Source organism: Cyanistes caeruleus, chromosome 19 (genome assembly GCF_971803275.1).
Source record: "Cyanistes caeruleus chromosome 19, bCyaCae1.hap1.1, whole genome shotgun sequence".
Lineage (NCBI taxonomy): Eukaryota > Metazoa > Chordata > Aves > Passeriformes > Paridae > Cyanistes > Cyanistes caeruleus.
The window spans coordinates 3,045,950-3,062,380 of record NC_141719.1 but is presented as its reverse complement, the minus strand read 5'-3'; the positions used below and the strand labels follow the sequence as shown (position 1 = coordinate 3,062,380).

The 16,431-nt window shown below is 45.3% G+C and overlaps 2 protein-coding genes across 16 annotated transcripts in view; one reads left to right on the top strand and one right to left on the bottom strand.

Annotated features, from left to right (window-relative positions):
• Positions 1 to 13,289, top strand: part of TBCD (tubulin folding cofactor D) — a 114,636-nt gene extending 101,347 nt beyond the window's left edge. Inside the window, exons 34-40 of the mRNA XM_086857208.1 lie at positions 489 to 610; positions 1,465 to 1,542; positions 7,012 to 7,101; positions 7,442 to 7,529; positions 8,987 to 9,096; positions 11,465 to 11,549; positions 12,950 to 13,289. Of these exons, the coding sequence (XP_086713334.1) occupies positions 489 to 610; positions 1,465 to 1,542; positions 7,012 to 7,101; positions 7,442 to 7,529; positions 8,987 to 9,096; positions 11,465 to 11,549; positions 12,950 to 12,961 (585 nt within the window). The 3' untranslated portion in view covers positions 12,962 to 13,289. The remainder of the gene's footprint in view (positions 1 to 488; positions 611 to 1,464; positions 1,543 to 7,011; positions 7,102 to 7,441; positions 7,530 to 8,986; positions 9,097 to 11,464; positions 11,550 to 12,949) is intronic.
• The window catches only part of QTGAL (queuosine-tRNA galactosyltransferase), a 105,277-nt gene continuing 98,848 nt past the window's right edge, over positions 10,003 to 16,431 (bottom strand). For 11 of the 15 annotated variants that reach the window (XR_015278005.1, XR_015278003.1, XR_015278004.1 and 8 more), the window contains 2 exons: positions 14,743 to 14,829; positions 10,003 to 11,741 (listed from right to left, as the gene is read on the bottom strand). Coding sequence is in view for 12 of the 15 variants with exons in the window: in XM_086857212.1 (XP_086713338.1) it covers positions 14,749 to 14,829 (81 nt within the window). In the remaining 3 variants the exon portion in view is untranslated. Of the gene's footprint in view, positions 11,742 to 12,341; positions 14,830 to 16,431 lie in introns of those variants that run through there. The other 4 variants (XM_086857211.1, XM_086857213.1, XM_086857214.1 and 1 more) reach the window with 2 other exon arrangements.

Genomic DNA, 16,431 nt, shown 5'->3' with positions numbered 1-16,431 from the left:
TCCATCAGGCAGTATTTCTCTGAGTTGTGTGTAATTTTTAACCTGATTTTGCTGATGGCCCAAGAGCTTGTCTGCATGGTCCAGTCCCATCAGCTGTTTAATAAATACTGCTTGGTGAAATCCTGGGGTGCTCCTTCACCTTCAGAGTCATAACAGCATTATTATTATCTGAAGTGAAGCAGGATAATCATAGTGCTTTGAGGATGTTTTATTTGGAGAGAAAGAAAACAATGAGCCTTTAATGTGGTCTTTTGTCCTGCAATAGCAAACTTAGAAAAAAAACAAAACAAAACTATTTTTTTGAAAATGGGTTAGTGCAGGTGAAATAGCCCTGGTCCTGCTGTCACTGATCCTTGCACGTGGCTGCTGCTGGAGGAGTTCCCAGTGCAGCTGTGCTCAGCTGGGAGGGACAGGGCACTCCTGTAGTCCCTCTTGGGGTGTGCCTGTGGCTTTTCCCTGTCCTTCACTGGAGGTTCCTTCTGTTGCAGCTCAGATACTCTGCTCAGAGCCTGTTTGACTACATGAAGAAAATCCAGAGTGACCCCAGTGCTTTGGAGAGTTTTTGTGAGACGCTGCTCAAGGTCTTTGAGGACAACCTGCGGAATGACCGGTAATGGTTTTCCTTGGCTCTTTTCCCTCTGACAGCCTTTGGAAATCAGATGTGTGGCACTTCTAGTGAATGCCCAAGGGATGTGCTTTTGCTTTAACAGAGCTGTCTGGTACAGCAGGACCTGTGGTAAAACATACAACCAAGGAGTGATGGCAAAATATTTTGTGCATTCAAGTTTTTAAATTGTAGAATGGTTTGGGTTGCAGGAGGCTCGGAGCCCATCCCATTCCAGTCTCCTGCCATGGGCAGGGACACCTTCCACTATTCCAAGCCCCATCCAACGTGGCCATGGACATTTCCAGAGATCCAGGGTCAGCCACAGCTTGTCTGGGCACCCTGTGCCAGGGCCTCCCCATCCTCACAGGGAAGAATTTCTTCCCAATATCCCATCTAAACCTAATCTTTTTCAGTTTGAAGCCATTCCCCTTGTTTGTCACTACTGTATTTTTATTTTGTTTCTTGTCTCAAGTGTTGAAAACATGGCCATGGTTATTCCAATTGACATGTGTTGGATCATTTGGTGCTGTAACTTCTGATACAGTCTGTGGAATTTCTTGTTTATGTTCTAGAAAGCAGATGAATATTTTCTAATACTGTCAATTGTGTTTTTGGGACCCTGCAAATGTAAAGCAGGTGTGTTATTAATTAGGATTTTCCCTTTTGGCTGGGAGGGGATGTCCCCATTCAGCCAACACACACAAGGAGCTGAGCAACCCTCCTCTGTGGAAATCAGAATTCTAATTTACCTGTGTGTAGGTATGTAGGAAGTTTCTTGCTTTGCTTCTGATTAAAAATAGCATTTGTCTGTATGCCAAGAAGTGTATTTACCTTGTTGAATTACTTTCTTTCCTCAGGGTGTCTGTACCTCTGCTGACAATGCTGGACCAGATGCTGGCCAATGGCTGTTTTGATATGTTCACTGAGCAGGAGAAGTAAGTTGCTGGAAGTCTCTTTGGTTTATTTCCCACTGCACCACAGGGCTCTTCAGTCCTACCCTGGCTGCTGCTCTGGGGGGTGCACAGGGCTCCAAGTGTGAGTCTATATTGCAGTGCTTTAACTTTCCTGAAGTGGGACAAACAGCCTTGAAAGGCTCTTGATAAAGTCCTTGACTCGTGTCTGTGTAGAAGTTTGTTATTTGTTCATTGTTTGACAGCCAGGACATTCATCAAATGCAATTTGCATGTTTCACCTGGCATTCTTGGACCAGTATCAGATCTATTCTTTTTTTCCAGCTTCCTAGATCCCTGCTGCTTGGAGCACATTCCTTGCTGTACTGGGAGCCTTGACCACTGGCAGTGTCTCTGTGTGGTGCTGCAGAACCCTCTGTGCCCACAAGCTATGGCTCCCCCAGCCCCACTGCTTTGGTTAATGTGAATATCTCCAAAGATATTAATTAAGATCCTAAAAAGAATAATAAAAATAGTGTGTCCCAGCTCTTCCACCCTGAGCTCAGTCTCATGGAAAGTGTTCAGTTTAGGAACAGATGAATGTGAGTGAGATATTCCAATGTGAAATCATGGGGTTTTGCAGATGTTTCAGAAAAGAATAATTTTAATTTCAGTAATATTAAAATCTATTCCACAAGCTCTCCCAGGCAGCATCTTGGCACATCTGCAGATATTTATAGAATTGTGCAACATAGATCCTGCAAGGACAGATCCTGGATTGGGAACTTGTTGATTCAAGAGTTGCTCACAGCAGATAAATCTGAAAAGCCTTCATCATTCTGAAAGTTTTGATTGAGCCCACTCTTGTCTTGAAGTGTGGTTTTAGATGATATTTCTTAAATTGTATTTGGCAGTCCCTGTTTGAATGGGAATTTAAAGTGAGTCAGAGACAGATGGAGTGAATATTACTTGTTGAGTTTGGTAATTGTGCCAGTGATCTGGGGCTTCCACACAGGTTCCAGTCATCCCTGCTGGGGAAGGTGAGAGATTGTGGATGGAAATTCCAGTCAAAGTCTCCCAGGTCACTGAACAGAAACCAAGTGGTAGCAGCAATGCCTTTGCTGTGTGAGTGACTCAGACTCAACCCTGTGGTGCCATTGTGATGCTTTGTGTAAAAGACCTGAAATAAAATCCATTGCTATTATGGGGAGAAAGATTTTGAAGCTGATCCAGACGTATTTGCCTCCAGTTTGATGATGAAAAAAAGAAAATTAACAATGAAGCAGCCAAGTGGATCATGCTCATGTCAAGGGAGTGAAATGCTGGCCTGGAGTGCAGAACTTGTTACCATACAGAGCCCCGGGAGTTGGGCTCACACAGAGCAGTGGGGAATTGGAAGACAATTAAAAGATGGAGAGTTTAGTTTGTGCATGTGGCAGATTTTGGGAATGTTGGTGCCCTCCTGGTGCAGAGCTGGCCAGGGGTGAGTTACTGTGGGTATTACACAGGGAGCCAGGTGAATACCCAGGGCTCTGCCATGCTCTGGGCATGGATCAACACATGGTGGGAAAGCCCAAAATTCCATTTCTTGGAATGTTTGCCTTTTGTTACTCTGGTAAGTCCTTTGGGTGTAGTTAGGGATGGATCCACTGATCCTGGCTCCAAGGCCTTCCTGTCTGCCCCTGCTGTTGGATGCCACCAACTCTTTTTTGCACAGAAAAATCTGACTTTGGGTCTGGTCTCTGGAATGGAACCATTTACTGCCTTTCCAGAGCAGCCTCCATAGAAACGTGTGAGAAATCACAGGGTGGGTGGGAAAACAGAGGCACTGCTTGGTGACATGGAGAGGCCACATGTGCCTGCAGGGTCAGGTGCTTTTGTGCAGAGTGTGCCTGAAATACAAGCTGAGATACATGAGATACATGCTTGTATTTTTCCTTGGGATGTTCAGCTCCCATTTAATTTCCTTCCCTTGTTATTTTTTTTACCTTTGGGCTGAGTGGAGTTTTAGCAGGGGAATTGGCACGTAGGATGTCTGGCATCAGGATTATACCTAAAGCAGCTGCCAAATAAGCAACTGTTGCATTGTAAAAAAGTGTTTGCAAATGCATTTTGAAGTTTGAAATGGAAACTGTGTACTCTCCCACACATTTATTTTCTAATAAAACATCCACAGTCCAGAATAGGTAATATCCAACAGTGCTTAATTTAACCAGGATTAGGAGCAGGATCAGTTTAACCCGAGTGAGGGTTCCAGTTAAAATTAGTTGCCACAGGGTGTCACTCCTGCCTTGCACAGGTGGAACCTGCCAGGCATTTTCCTCTCTCTTCACACCCTACAGCTTGTACAGTTTAGAATATAAAGCTCAACATTTCTGGTGTGGTTCTGCAGCTGCAGCTCAGTGTTCAGGAGGCTCTGTGTGGTTGGTGTGTGATCTCTGCAAAAGGACAAGTGAGCCCTGGGTGTTGCTGCTCCACTGTCGTGGTTTGGATGCTCGTGCTCAAGGGAGGTGGATTTACCCTGAGTGGAGCCAGCAGGGGTGGGGAGTGTGGGGTAAATACCTGTCCTGTGGGGTTGGAAATGAATCAGCTTTAGTGTCACCAGGGTCATCAAAAGGCTTTCAGAACTGGCTCCTCTGTTGTGCTTGGCTTAGGGAAAGGAACAGCTGCTGGGCATATTCCAGCCCATTGAATGTTATTTCCTACCTGTCCTAAGGTGACATAAACCTGCTTATCCAGCACGAGAGGTTCCCCCTCCTGTGCTGACAGGAATGGTTTGTATCCCTGTGCCATGAATGGAGAACTGCTCTGGGTGAAAAGTGCTCTTCTCCCACTCAGCTTGAGGGGTTTCCTCAGTCTCTCAAGTTGTGCCAGCCTGGGAAGGGAAGGGAGGGAAGTGGGTTTCTCCTGGCAGCAGGGCAGGGGGGTGCTGGGCTGAAGTGTGGGTGATGCTGCAGCATCACTGACCTGCTGCTCCCACCAAACAGGGCAGCAGAGCCCTCAGCTCTGTGGTCATGCAGCCCAAACCCTCCTGATTCCATCCCAGAGCAGTTTGTGGAGCTGCTCTTGAGCCAGTGCAGGGAGAGTTTGTGGGCTGGGGACTGCAGGCAGCGGGCACACCTCGGAACAGAGCTCTCAGAAATGCAGCAGCATGGGCTGGGCTGCTGGGAACTCACCAGTGGCTGCTCTTAAAGCCCAGAGGTACCTGGCAGCTCCCTGCTGCTCTGGGGGTCCCTTAAGGCAGGACAAAGCAGAGTGAGCTGAGGCTGCTGGCAGAGCTGGCATTGGAGTGTCACAGGCTCCTGCTGCTCCCGTGGCTGGGGGGTCCCCGGGCTGCTGGGACTGCCCAGAGCCCTGTGCTCTGCTGGCTCCTTGCAAGTGTGGTAAGATGGGTCTGATACTCAGTGCCATGTAAACAGAACTGCCTTGGAATGACAATTCAGGATCTGGTGCTCTCTGGGGTACTAAGTGGCATTTCTCTCTTACATGTACATAGTTTACACATTCAATAGAAGCACCCATGTATTCTGGTTTTTTCTGGTGATCTGCAGTGCTTTAAGAAAGTGTGTCCCCACTGATTTTCAGCTGATAATTTCCACGTATCTATGCTCCTGTGGATTGTTTTTTTAAGCACTTTTACTGCTCCTGCATGAACAGCCATGCAGCAGAGAGTGGCAGTGGCTGGTGGCAGTTCCCCTGGCGATGGCAGCAGCACTGCTGGGACCCAGATCACCTGGAGGAGGGACAGCAGCAGCCCTGGCAGTGCCACCTGGCAGTGCCCAGCTCCCAGAATGCAAAGAGAACTCCAGACTCATCCCTTTTCCCCAGTGCTGTGCTGTTCCTGCTGGCACAATGCCCACACAGGAGAAGGAATTTTCTCAATTTCCTTTACAGAGGCCAAACTATTTGAGTCATTTGAGATCACACATAGGTTAGGTTTGGTTATTGCAAATGCAGAATTGGCAACCAACAGAAAGGAAAGTGCATCTGTTTTAAACACAAAATGCTGCTCATGAGGTTCCATGTTTCAAATTTATTCCAGATGCTCTTGTTGCAGTTGCTCTCTTTGTTGCTCCCCTTCTCAGTGATGTCCCTGTTGTTGAACCAGTTTAAATCTCACCTAATTCACTGTATGGCCTGGCCTGTGCTGGGGGCCAGGCAGGCACTGCAGGGGTTGTAATCAGCTGTCTGCACAGGGGCTTTGTGGAACTGGGGTGGGAGGAGGAGAAATTCCACCAAGGTAAGACAAAACATACCTCAGCATTCAGAGAGCTCTTCCTTCACCACCCACACAAACCCACGCCTGTAGACAGCCATGGACTCATTCATGGAGATGGCTGCTGTTCCCACCACCTGTAGAATTCTTTACCTCAGTTTACCGTGGTTTGTTCATGTTTTTTAAACAGGTCACTATTTGCCAGTACGTGCCAGGATTTTATTACAAATTTTCAAAAAATCATTAAAAACCACTGACTCTTGTCTGGAAAACTACAGAACAAGGCATATTACCTTAACAAAACATCTTGGCATTCCTATAAACATTTTAAATGTTCTGCCCTTCAACAGATGACAGTACCCAGCTTTCTCCAGTAGTTTTTACTCACAGCTTTGAATTGTGATAGCAGAAAATGAATGTTACTATTTTTGCTCTCTGCTTTCCATACACAATGCAGTGAGGTTTCCAAAATACACAGCCTAGGAGTTACTGTGCTCACTAGACAAATATGAAATAGTTTCTTTTGCATCTATGGCACTTCAGCCTTGAGTGTGGCAAGTAAAAGATTAAATAATTTGAACTGAAATAAAAGCATTAGTCTCTCTTTCCTTCTCTTTAATAGCTCTTTGGAATAACTAACAGTACTTGTGTTTGTACGAGTGTCTGGGAAAGAGCTGTGAGAATCACGTTTCCCAGACTGTGTGGAAAGAGAAAAGAATTTGTTAAATATATTTAAAGATGGCTTCATGGCCTGCACACGTAATAGAACTGTGAGCCCTGTGTTTAATTATGTTGTCTGGAATCACTGGAGGAATTTGGGCAGTGAAATGGTGGAGTAGTTAAGAACAACATTCATCCCCTTTTATGTAAAGTTTGGTTGGAGACCTTAGGGAATGACCATGATGATACACAGACTAAGGAAGTGTTATTTGGCTATAGGATAATGTAATTCCTGACACAGTATTTCTGATCATTCCACACTGTTTAAACACAAGCCATGGCAAGCCACTTACCCTGCATGGACTGAACCTGTTTGGCTAAAAGGAGTTCACTCTTCAGCACACAGACAATAGCAATGTAAAAAATTCATAACAATTTCTTCCTTCCCTTGTTAAAAAATGAAAAGTCCAGGACTGTGGTGGCCAAACTCTCCTGAGCTGCTGGAGGGGAAACACAAACCACCCTGCAGTGAGTCCTGCCTTGCCTTGGAATGTTAGTTTGGCATCCTGACAGTCATGAAATGTCTTTGAAATTCTGCTGAAACCTTCTGCTCATCTTTTTTTCTTTCCCATTTTCAGCCATCCCTTCCCAGTGAAGCTGTTCACCCTCTGTAAAGAAGAGATCAAAAGGTCCAAAGACATCCGGAAGCTTCGCTCCAGCATAGGAGTGTGAGTTAATGAAATCAATCTTCTCTCCTAGGAAGTGAAGAATCTTTAACTTGCCAGATGCAACAGGTCTGGTTCATGTAGAATTTAAATGGAAAATACACAGAGATACATGTGATTGAAGGTTGTGAGAGTCTCAGAGCTCTGGATGATCTGATAAAGTTGTTGAAGTTTTAAAATTCTTATAGTCCTAAAGATGCTTTAAGGGAATGGTTTGTTTTTTCTTTGTAGAGAGCACAGCTTCCCCTCCCTGCCTTTTTCCCAATGTCCATCTTCATCCTAATCCTCAAAATGCACTTGTGCAGTCATAACACAAGATCTGTTTTTTTCTGATATTTTCTAGATTCTGTGGCCTGATTCAGTTTCAAGGAGACATGAGAGAGAAAGTTTTCTTCCAGTTGTTCCTCCTCCTTTGCCATCCCTTTCCTATCGTAAGTGCTGAAGACTTTGCACATTATCAGCTCTGTTCTTTACCATACTTTACAAATGAAAAATAACTGAAAGTGTATTAAAGCAGCATTCTCTTTAGCAGGTATTAGTGTAGAGCACAGGCTTTATTTCCCAAGGATCTGCCCCTGACACTGCTGGCTGCCTGCCACGTACCTGCTGTGCCACATGTGCTGCCCTTCCACCTCCTGCCCTTACTGGTTAAACTGGGAGCAATGCAGGTGCCTCAGCCATTTGTTTCTGGGAAGACCTGTGCACTATTTAGTGCTGAAAGCTCCAACCAGATAAGTTACTCTCAGTTCTGTGCCATTTCTGAGAGTAGCAACACTGAAGAAGGGCTGTTCAAGGAAAATAAACTTTTTTTATCAGGTGTGATAAAAGCTGGTGCAGTGCAGAAAGGTTTAGCAGAATTTTTACCTTTTCCCTATAACTTAACAGGACACAAAAATCTGAGTATGTACAAGAGATCATGTTTGTGATGACACTATTTTAGTCCTTTAAAATCTGTGTGGACTTAAGAAGGCTTGGGGTTTTTTTCAGTGCACAAACCTGGGAGCCCCTGACCCTGCAAAGTTTGGTACTTGAGGTTTCTGTTCCATTTCCATGTTGTGTGTTTTTGCTCCATGAGGAATCCTTTGCAGGAGGGACACAATGTAAGAGATGAAGAGAAATAATTTCAGTTCTGTGGTTTATTGGTTTTTTACATCACAAATGTGTTTTGTTTTTACAGGTGGGTCAGTGGGATTTGGGTCCAGAAATAACCCTGTAATTCCTTTGCCTTCCTTTGGCAAAGTTGGGCCATTCTCACATGTTTGAATTCCTTCCCTGTGAGGGACAGAGGTGTGGAAATGGGAAATCCTGCACTGAGTGTAGGAGCAGGAGTTCTGTGGGGTGCTGAGATGAAATTCCCTGAGGTGCAGAAGGAAGGTCCCTTCCTGCGGGAAATCCCTGTTGGAGGCAGGTGACACAAGGTGACAGCAGCCAGCTGAGGGCCCAGCACCAGTGACAGCTCTGGGCTCTTCCCTGTGGATCAGAGCATCCAAAGGAGCCCACGAGGATGGTGAAGGCTCTTGAGGGGAAGCCGTGTGAGGAGCAGCTGAGGGCACTTGGTGTGTTCAGCTGGAGGAGACTGAGTGGAGCCCTCAATGGTGTCACAACTTCCTCATGAGAGGAGGAGGAGGGGCAGAGGAAGGGCAGACACTGATTCTGCTCTGGAGTTACCAGTGACAGGACTTGGGGAATGCCCTGAAGCTGTGCCAGGGGAGGTTTGGGTTGGATTTCAGGGAAAGGTTCTTCCCCCAGAGGCTCCCCAGGGACTGGGCACGGCCCTGAGGCTGCTGTGGACACCTCAGGGTGCACAGGGGCTGCTCCTGGGGGGGTGCAGGGCCAGGACTGGGCTGGGGGATCCCTGGGGGCTCTGCCCACGCTGCCCCTCCCGCAGGTCCGCAAGACGACGGCGAGCCAGGTGTACGAGATGCTGCTCACCTACAGCGACGTGGTGGAGCCAGCCATCGTGGAGCAGGCCATGGCCATCCTCAGTGACACCAACTGGTGCGTGCAGTGCTGCTCTGAAACACCCCCTGTGCCCTGCAGTCACCAAAACACACTGCCTTTGAAAGCTGGGGGAGGAAGCTGTAAGAAGTGGGTTCAGCTCTTTAGTGCTTGCAGGCCATGAAAGCAGTGCTGCAAGAATTCCTCTCCTCTCAAGAACTCTCCAGGATACTGGCCCCGCTGCAGGGGGATGTATAAAATCACCATTAGATAAAGTAAAATACCCATATTTTTCTAACTACATAAAAAGGGAGGAAATCTTGGAAATTTTCCATGAACCAGAGACTGGGCTGTGCAAACAGTCAAACTTCAACTGTACAGACAGTTTCTTGGCATTTATGAGCACTGGCAGGATTTGGGGAAAGGAAGGATCTCTGCAAGCTGGAAAACAACAGAATTAGCAGAACAGCTCAAATCTCCCATGAAATGTAATTACTCAACATGCTACAAGCGTTGTATTCAAGCAAAGATTTGGAATTGGAGCAGTTGAGATGTTTCCCAGGCATAGGATGGCATGAATTAAACAACCACTTCATGGAATGTAATTCATTTTTTTCCCTCCTTTTACCTGTACTGTTACCTTCTTCCAGGGACAAGGGAAGAGGGTCCTGTTCTTCATGAGCATGATCCAGTGACTTTCAGAGCAAAGGAATCATTCCATGAGCAGCTCTGCAGTGACAGGAGCAGGGAACCAGCACTTTGGAACTGGATTTTCCCCTTTCTGAAAATTCTAGCATTGGGCATTATCATCACCTGGGCAGACTGATAAAAGGTTGCATAGCTGGGAGATTTGAGAAAATACAGAATTTGAAGATAAATGATTACTTGATTAGTTTTTCTGCCTTGTTAAATATTTTTCCTTGTCACAGACCTGGGCCAGCACAGCAGTCACAGAGAACAGACAAATATAGAAAAATATATCATTTATTTAGTCATTATATTAAATGGCTGTCTTCATTGACATTTCATGGAAATAAATTTATCCCAGACAAGCTCAAAGAACAAATACAGATTAAGAGTGGGTGACAGAGTTGCAGACTGCATGTTACACTGTTTGGCTTTTATGCAGTTTCCAGTTTATTTCCATGCTTGAGTTTATAATAACTTTATATTTGTGAAAAGAAAGCTGAGTTTATCATTAGGAGGGGTGGCTGCTGCTCTTTTTCTGAATTTTCCAGTGCAAAATTAGAACAAGAGTCTCAGGTTTGAAGGGGTGGTTGCCAGCAGTTCTGCCTGTGGTTACAATTCCTTGTTTACATGGAAATTTAGGATTGTGTTGGGTCTGACTCAGAACTCCATTAGGAAACCTGCATTTAAGAGCAGGCTTGCTCAGGAATTGCATGAGGAATTTGTTACCTGGCACTGAGCAGGATGAGCTGAGTGCTGTCACAGGGGATGGCTCCAGGGCCAGCACTCACAGGGGTGCAGGAGAAGCAGTGGCAGTTCAGCTCTGCTCATAAGTAACTGGGTTCCTGAATCCAAACAAAACACTTCCCCAGAAAAATGAATATTCTCTTTTCACCCTGTCATTTTTAGGGTGTGCCTGGCTTTTTCTGGCTTGGAGCAAGCCCTGGGTACCCTGCTGCACTATGGCCATTGCTCTGAGATGAAAGACAAAAAGCTCATGTACTCAAAACTGATTTATCTTGGTAGATTTGTTTGCAGAAAAAGAGATTTGAAGTTCTTGCTGTCACAGTGAGCTGCTTGTTTTCCTCAAGCTTTCCCAGTGCTAAAATAATCAGTCTAAATTCTGAATTACCCTAAGTATTAGCAGCAGGAAGACAAATGAGAATTTGAAGGGATATGATAATTACTGGATACACAAATTTTCCTTGTTGGGACTCCAGAGACTTTTATCATACAGTTGTGTCATACAGAGTTTAAACAAATTACTCTATAAATAATAGATTTTGTTTAGCCACAGGAAGGTTTCCAGTAAATAAGATAAACTGTCCAAGGTGTGAAAAAAAAAGTTGAAGTGATTTCTAACTCGCCCTTTTTTGCTTTTTCTCTACAAAGAGGATGGGAGAGTCTTCTCCAAATCAAATAACTTTAGAGAATCAATTAAATGAACTTCCAGTCAAAAGGGCTGTACAAATAAGTAGGGTTTTAGTATAAAACTCTATAAAATAATAGTCTTGGTCATTTTATTAGCCACTGGTTACCTGTGGCAGATCTGGTGGGTATTTGTGGTTTACCTGACTTAGGGTGGTACAAAAATGGTCCATTACTCTTCAGATGTGACACAAGAACTGCTGGCATTTGAAATCTGCACGAAAGGACAGAGCCATTGTGATGCAGGGCTGACCTGGATCACTGAGGGAGTTGTGTGGATGTGAATTAACTGAAACAACCTCTGCTCTCCCAGGGAAGCAGAGCTGCCCGTGGTGAGGGAGAGACGAAACTGCCTCTGTGACCTGCTGCAAGTGCCCCGACCCCAGCTGGTGACCAAGGTGAGGTGGGAAGTGCTCCAGGGGGTGCTTTGTTCATGGAGGTGTCCCTGAGCTGTTCCCAGCCAGCTGCAGCACACGTGGGATGGCTGGAGCTGCTGCCTCAGGCCCTTCCAGCCTCATTCCACAGAGCATTCCAGGCTGGCAGCGCCACATTCCAGACACAGATGTGCAGCCACTGCTCCTCTGCCCTTCCTGGGGAAAGGGAAAAGACAGGAACTTCTCAATTTCAACAGCAAGATGATGACAGGAGGTGGTGTGCAAACCACAGGATTGCAGCACTGCCTCTGTGCATGAATAGCATATAAAACCATAAAGTGCATGTGTGTGTGTGTATATATATATGTAATATATGTATATGTTATTTATATTTTTAGATAGTTTGGATGTGCCCACCCAGCTCAGTATGTCAGAAGTACAGAACTTTCTGCTTTGGTAGGGGTTCTAGAAGAGGTTTTTAGTGTTTTAAAGAATATGGGTTACTGTGTGTATATAAATATTTATCTTTCTTTAAAGACTCATACTTAAGACACTGTGAATACCCTTCAAAGACCTCCTGCTGCCTCATAGCAGTTTCTTCACTCATTTTCCAGTTTTTACCATCTGCTTTTAGTACAATTTTAAGAAACCTCAGCTAACATTTTTATAATTCTGGAAAACAAGACTCTGAACCTCCTGCCCAGACAAGGAGTTGTTTTTAGAATGAAAACTGACCCGAGCGTTGCTTTTAAAGATTTTCTATCAAGTAATAGAAAGGTTATGCTCAAAATAAGAGATCTTACAAGATGAACTCTCTGATCACAAAAAACCTCCTTATTTTAATTCTTAATTATTGAAGGCTGAGAGAAGATTGATGCTTAAGGAGAAAACTGTCTCTGGGATAAACAGAATAATAAGAAATATCCAAATACACGTCCAGGTATCTCCAATGGAGCTGGTACAGGTGGGATCTGGATCTTTTGTGCTCAGTTTGGAACTCTCCCCTGAGCAAAAGCAGTCAGAGCTTCCAGCCCAGAGCTGAGCCTGCAGCTCACGGTGCCACTGAGGAGGAGGAGGAGGATCTGTCCCAGCTGTCCCTGTGTCCCCAGTGCTGCTCCCAACAGTGCCCAGAGCTCAGCTCAGGTGGGAGAAGCTGAGAGCTGAGAGAGGAGGCCAAGCATGGCAGGAGAAAAAGGTGAATGAAGTTGGCTTCAGCTGAAATCAACACTTTCTACTCCTTTAAATTTAGTACAACTAAATCTTGCTGGAGGACATTTCAGACCGTGGTGTTAAAAGGACTAAAAGGACAGCTTTGCCTTTTCTTTGCTGTTCAGGTTTGTTAATTACCTGGCTAGGACAGTGCCAGGACAGCAATGCCAGACACCTGCTCTATGTGACCTGTCCTTTTCCTTTCTCTCTGGCAGAGCTCAGCATGAGGAGGAGCCCTGGGCTGTCCTGGAGCTCGTGGTTCCTGTGCTGCCAGGATGGGAAGAGGCTGAGCCGTGGCTGGATCCCCACGTGCTGGATCTCAGCAGAGCTGCACAGATCCTGCACTGCTGCACAGGAGAGGCAGAGCCTGTCTGAAAGCACAGATTTGCCACAGGAAGACAACCAAAATTCCATGTTTTCAATTTTTAATGTTGCTGTCTGGCAGGTTCTTGTCATGCTCTGTCACACTGACCTGTCTGGTTTGGTGTCAGTGGTTTGTGACTGAACGAAGCCTGTGCTTCTACACACACCAAGAATTAAACCTGACCTGCTGCACTGGTCTCTTCAAGATTTATTTTTCAGAGTGAGAATGGCAACACTCAGTGATGCTGAAATCACCCTGAGTATCAAGTGTCTCTGTGGAAAAGTCTGTCATTCCTATGTCACAATCAAACAAAAACCCCAGGTTTCACTTCAGCTGATGTCAAAGCCTCTCCTACCAGCTCGTTATGTAACTGATTCAGGCAAATTGTTTTTGTGGTACACTCAGTTTTGAAGCAGGTGACTCAGTTCTTCAAGCAGCTGCCAGGAATCCAGCTCATTTCTTACCCCTTACAAAATGAAATAGCTTCAAAATTGATTTTTAGTGAGATCAGTGGGATGGGGAGGTCAAATGCACAGGCCACATCATATTGTAATTACACTGTTATTTTATGGCTGTAATTAAATCCCACTATCCCAACACTTGAACAGGGGCTGTGTGTGTATACAGACACTTCTCTACAAATTTGAAAGGAAGGAAAAGTTCAGGCAGAGAAGCTAAAACCAAGCCAGTTTCTCTGTGAAGTAAATGTTGCAACCTGCAGGTGCTCACTTCCAACGCTCCAACCCGGCTGGCTCAGATGCTGTTTGGTTTTGAAGAAAGTAACTTTAAATGAGCTTATTCAACACTTCTTAAGGATTCTTGCAAGCTGGACTGGCAGGTGGAATTAGTGGAGCTCAGGGTTCTTCACTGACTGTTTCACTGAGCTCCCACTGAGCAGAGCTATTTGCCACGTGCTGCACACACCCCAGGAGGAAATGCTCCTTCACCCACAGCCCCTGCGCTGCCCCACTGCCACTCAGAGGGAACTTTCTAGAATGTTCTTGAGAGATTTTGGGTTGTAAAGTTACACCTGTAGGTCCCTGCTGCAAGAACAGCACAAGCTGTGCTGGCACAGCCTGAGTATCCAGCAGGGGAAGGTGCAGTGGGAATGGTGAGGAGCTGCAGCTGGGCTCACCTGGCTGCCAGGTGCTGCCAGAGCCTCAGCTGTGCTTCTCACACAGCCCCAAAGCTGAGGATGCTCCCTTTGAACCAGCCCTGGCCTCTGCAGAGCCCTGGGAAACACCAGCAGCTCTCAGAGAATGTGCTGGGAGTGGGGAAGGGCTGAGGGCTCCAAACAGTGTGTGACAGAGAACTCTGCACTTGCAGCGCTTCAGGCTTTGCCCAAATCTTCCCTGTGATTACAGTGCTCTGGAAACCCAAAAATGGCCTGTGCCTGGTGGGTGTTAAAATTAAAAACAAAATTAGAAACAAAATTTCCCACTCCAACTGAGTGATGTGCAACAGTAAAAGTGAGCACACAGCATTACCCCAGTGTAACTGTGACCTCCCTTACAAAGGGGTTACTCAGCCCAAAGATTAAATTAACAAAGCACAGATGACTCAAATGTTCTAAATCCCTGAAGAATTTGGTCTTCCTGCACTCAGAAACACAGAGAGCTGCACACTTCAGTAGCACTGCCTCACCTTGGTTTAGTTAAAGTGATAATAATCAACTCCTTCCTTCAGGTTCAGCGTGTCCAGGTTTGTTTCAAAGGCTCCACCTGTCAAGTCCTGTGAGGAAAGAACAAGAAAATGAGATCAAACTCATTTCAGGTTGGGTTACTGATTCTTTAGACCACAGAAAAAAATTCCATTTGCAGAACTAAACAAACCGAGTCTCAGGAAAGTTTCTACTCAAAAATTCAGGATATGTTGGAAAGTTAATTGTTCAAATCAGTGTGGGGAGAATATCAGACAACTCCTCAAAAGGGCTGCTCAGCCCAGCTCTGCTCCTGTGTTTGCTAACCCAGACATGGGCAGAAAATGGACCAAGGGAGTGAGCTGGACAAGTGCTTTGGGTGGATTTTGAGCACTGATTAAGTTGTCTGATAAAACAAGGCCTTCATCAAGCGGGTGAAATACTCTGCAGAGTTAAAGGTGTTTGCTCTGGGCCCCAGTTGAGTTACCAGGACAGGAACAGGGTGAATTTGGTCCATGAGGAACCTCAGTGATGTCATTAGGATAACAGGGAAACTTCAGCATTCCTGAGCACTGGGGTCTTCCTGGAATCCTTAATTACTGATCTTAAAGAATGGCACCAAGAAACCCCCAAAAATGAATGATAACAACATCTCAGGTGGGGGATGAAGCAGTTGCTTGTGTTTGTGTGGTTGGCCCAGCACAGCAAGGGTGAAGTTTTAACTGTGAATGTTTAGGATGGGAGGTTACAGAAATGGAGTCTCAATGAAACTGGAATTAAAGGAGTTTGGAAAAATAACCTGCTTTATAGAGGGGTTAAAAAAATACATAAGAGACCAGATGCTAAAAAAGTGGCAGAGTTGAAGACAAATCTTTCATTCCCAGAGCACAGGACAAACCAGGCAAGGCTGTATAATAAGAGATCTAACCACCAATTTTCTGAAAACTTTATACAATCAAACTAGTTCAATTACTATGAGAGAAAAATAAAAATCCCTTTCATTTCCAGCCACTGGAATCCAAGCCAAGCCAGGGCTCAATGCAGCATTTTTAAGTTTGTTTTTACCTCCAAGTGAGAGCAAACAGGGAGCACAAACCCTTGGGTGAAGTGCTCTGACCAGCTAAAGCCACACTTCCATTCTCTTCAGCAAAAACTCAGACACACAGAGCAGAATTCCAGCTCCAGCTGTCTGTGAAGCCACTATAAAATGCAAACTGAGCAAAGATCAGAGGATGCCTGCTTCTTCCAGAAGGATTTGCTCTGGTACCAAAACCACACCAGTGATCACAAGGGAGGAACTGCCTGAAAAATTAAATGAGCCCAAGCTGCTCCAAGTACTTGGCCAACAGAGTCACTTCTTGTAAACAACCCACTTAATAAACACATCTAATCCCCAAAATCACCCTCTTAGAGCTGCATAGAAACATGCAGGTTTTGTCTGTGTCAAAAGGAAAAATAATCCCCTACCACAAACAGCAAAATAAAAGCCAATAAAGCCCTTTAAAGCACACTTCCTTCTTCAGAAAATGGTGATGAACTTTGGATGGTAAAGAATAAGCAAGCAGAAAATGCTCAGTGGCCATGAAAAGAAAAATGGACTGAAATCCCAGCTGAAGTCAGAGACCAGAGTTTGCAGACAAGATGTTGTATAATAGTCTCATTGTAAGGGCTTCACAGATTAAATGTGCTTTAGA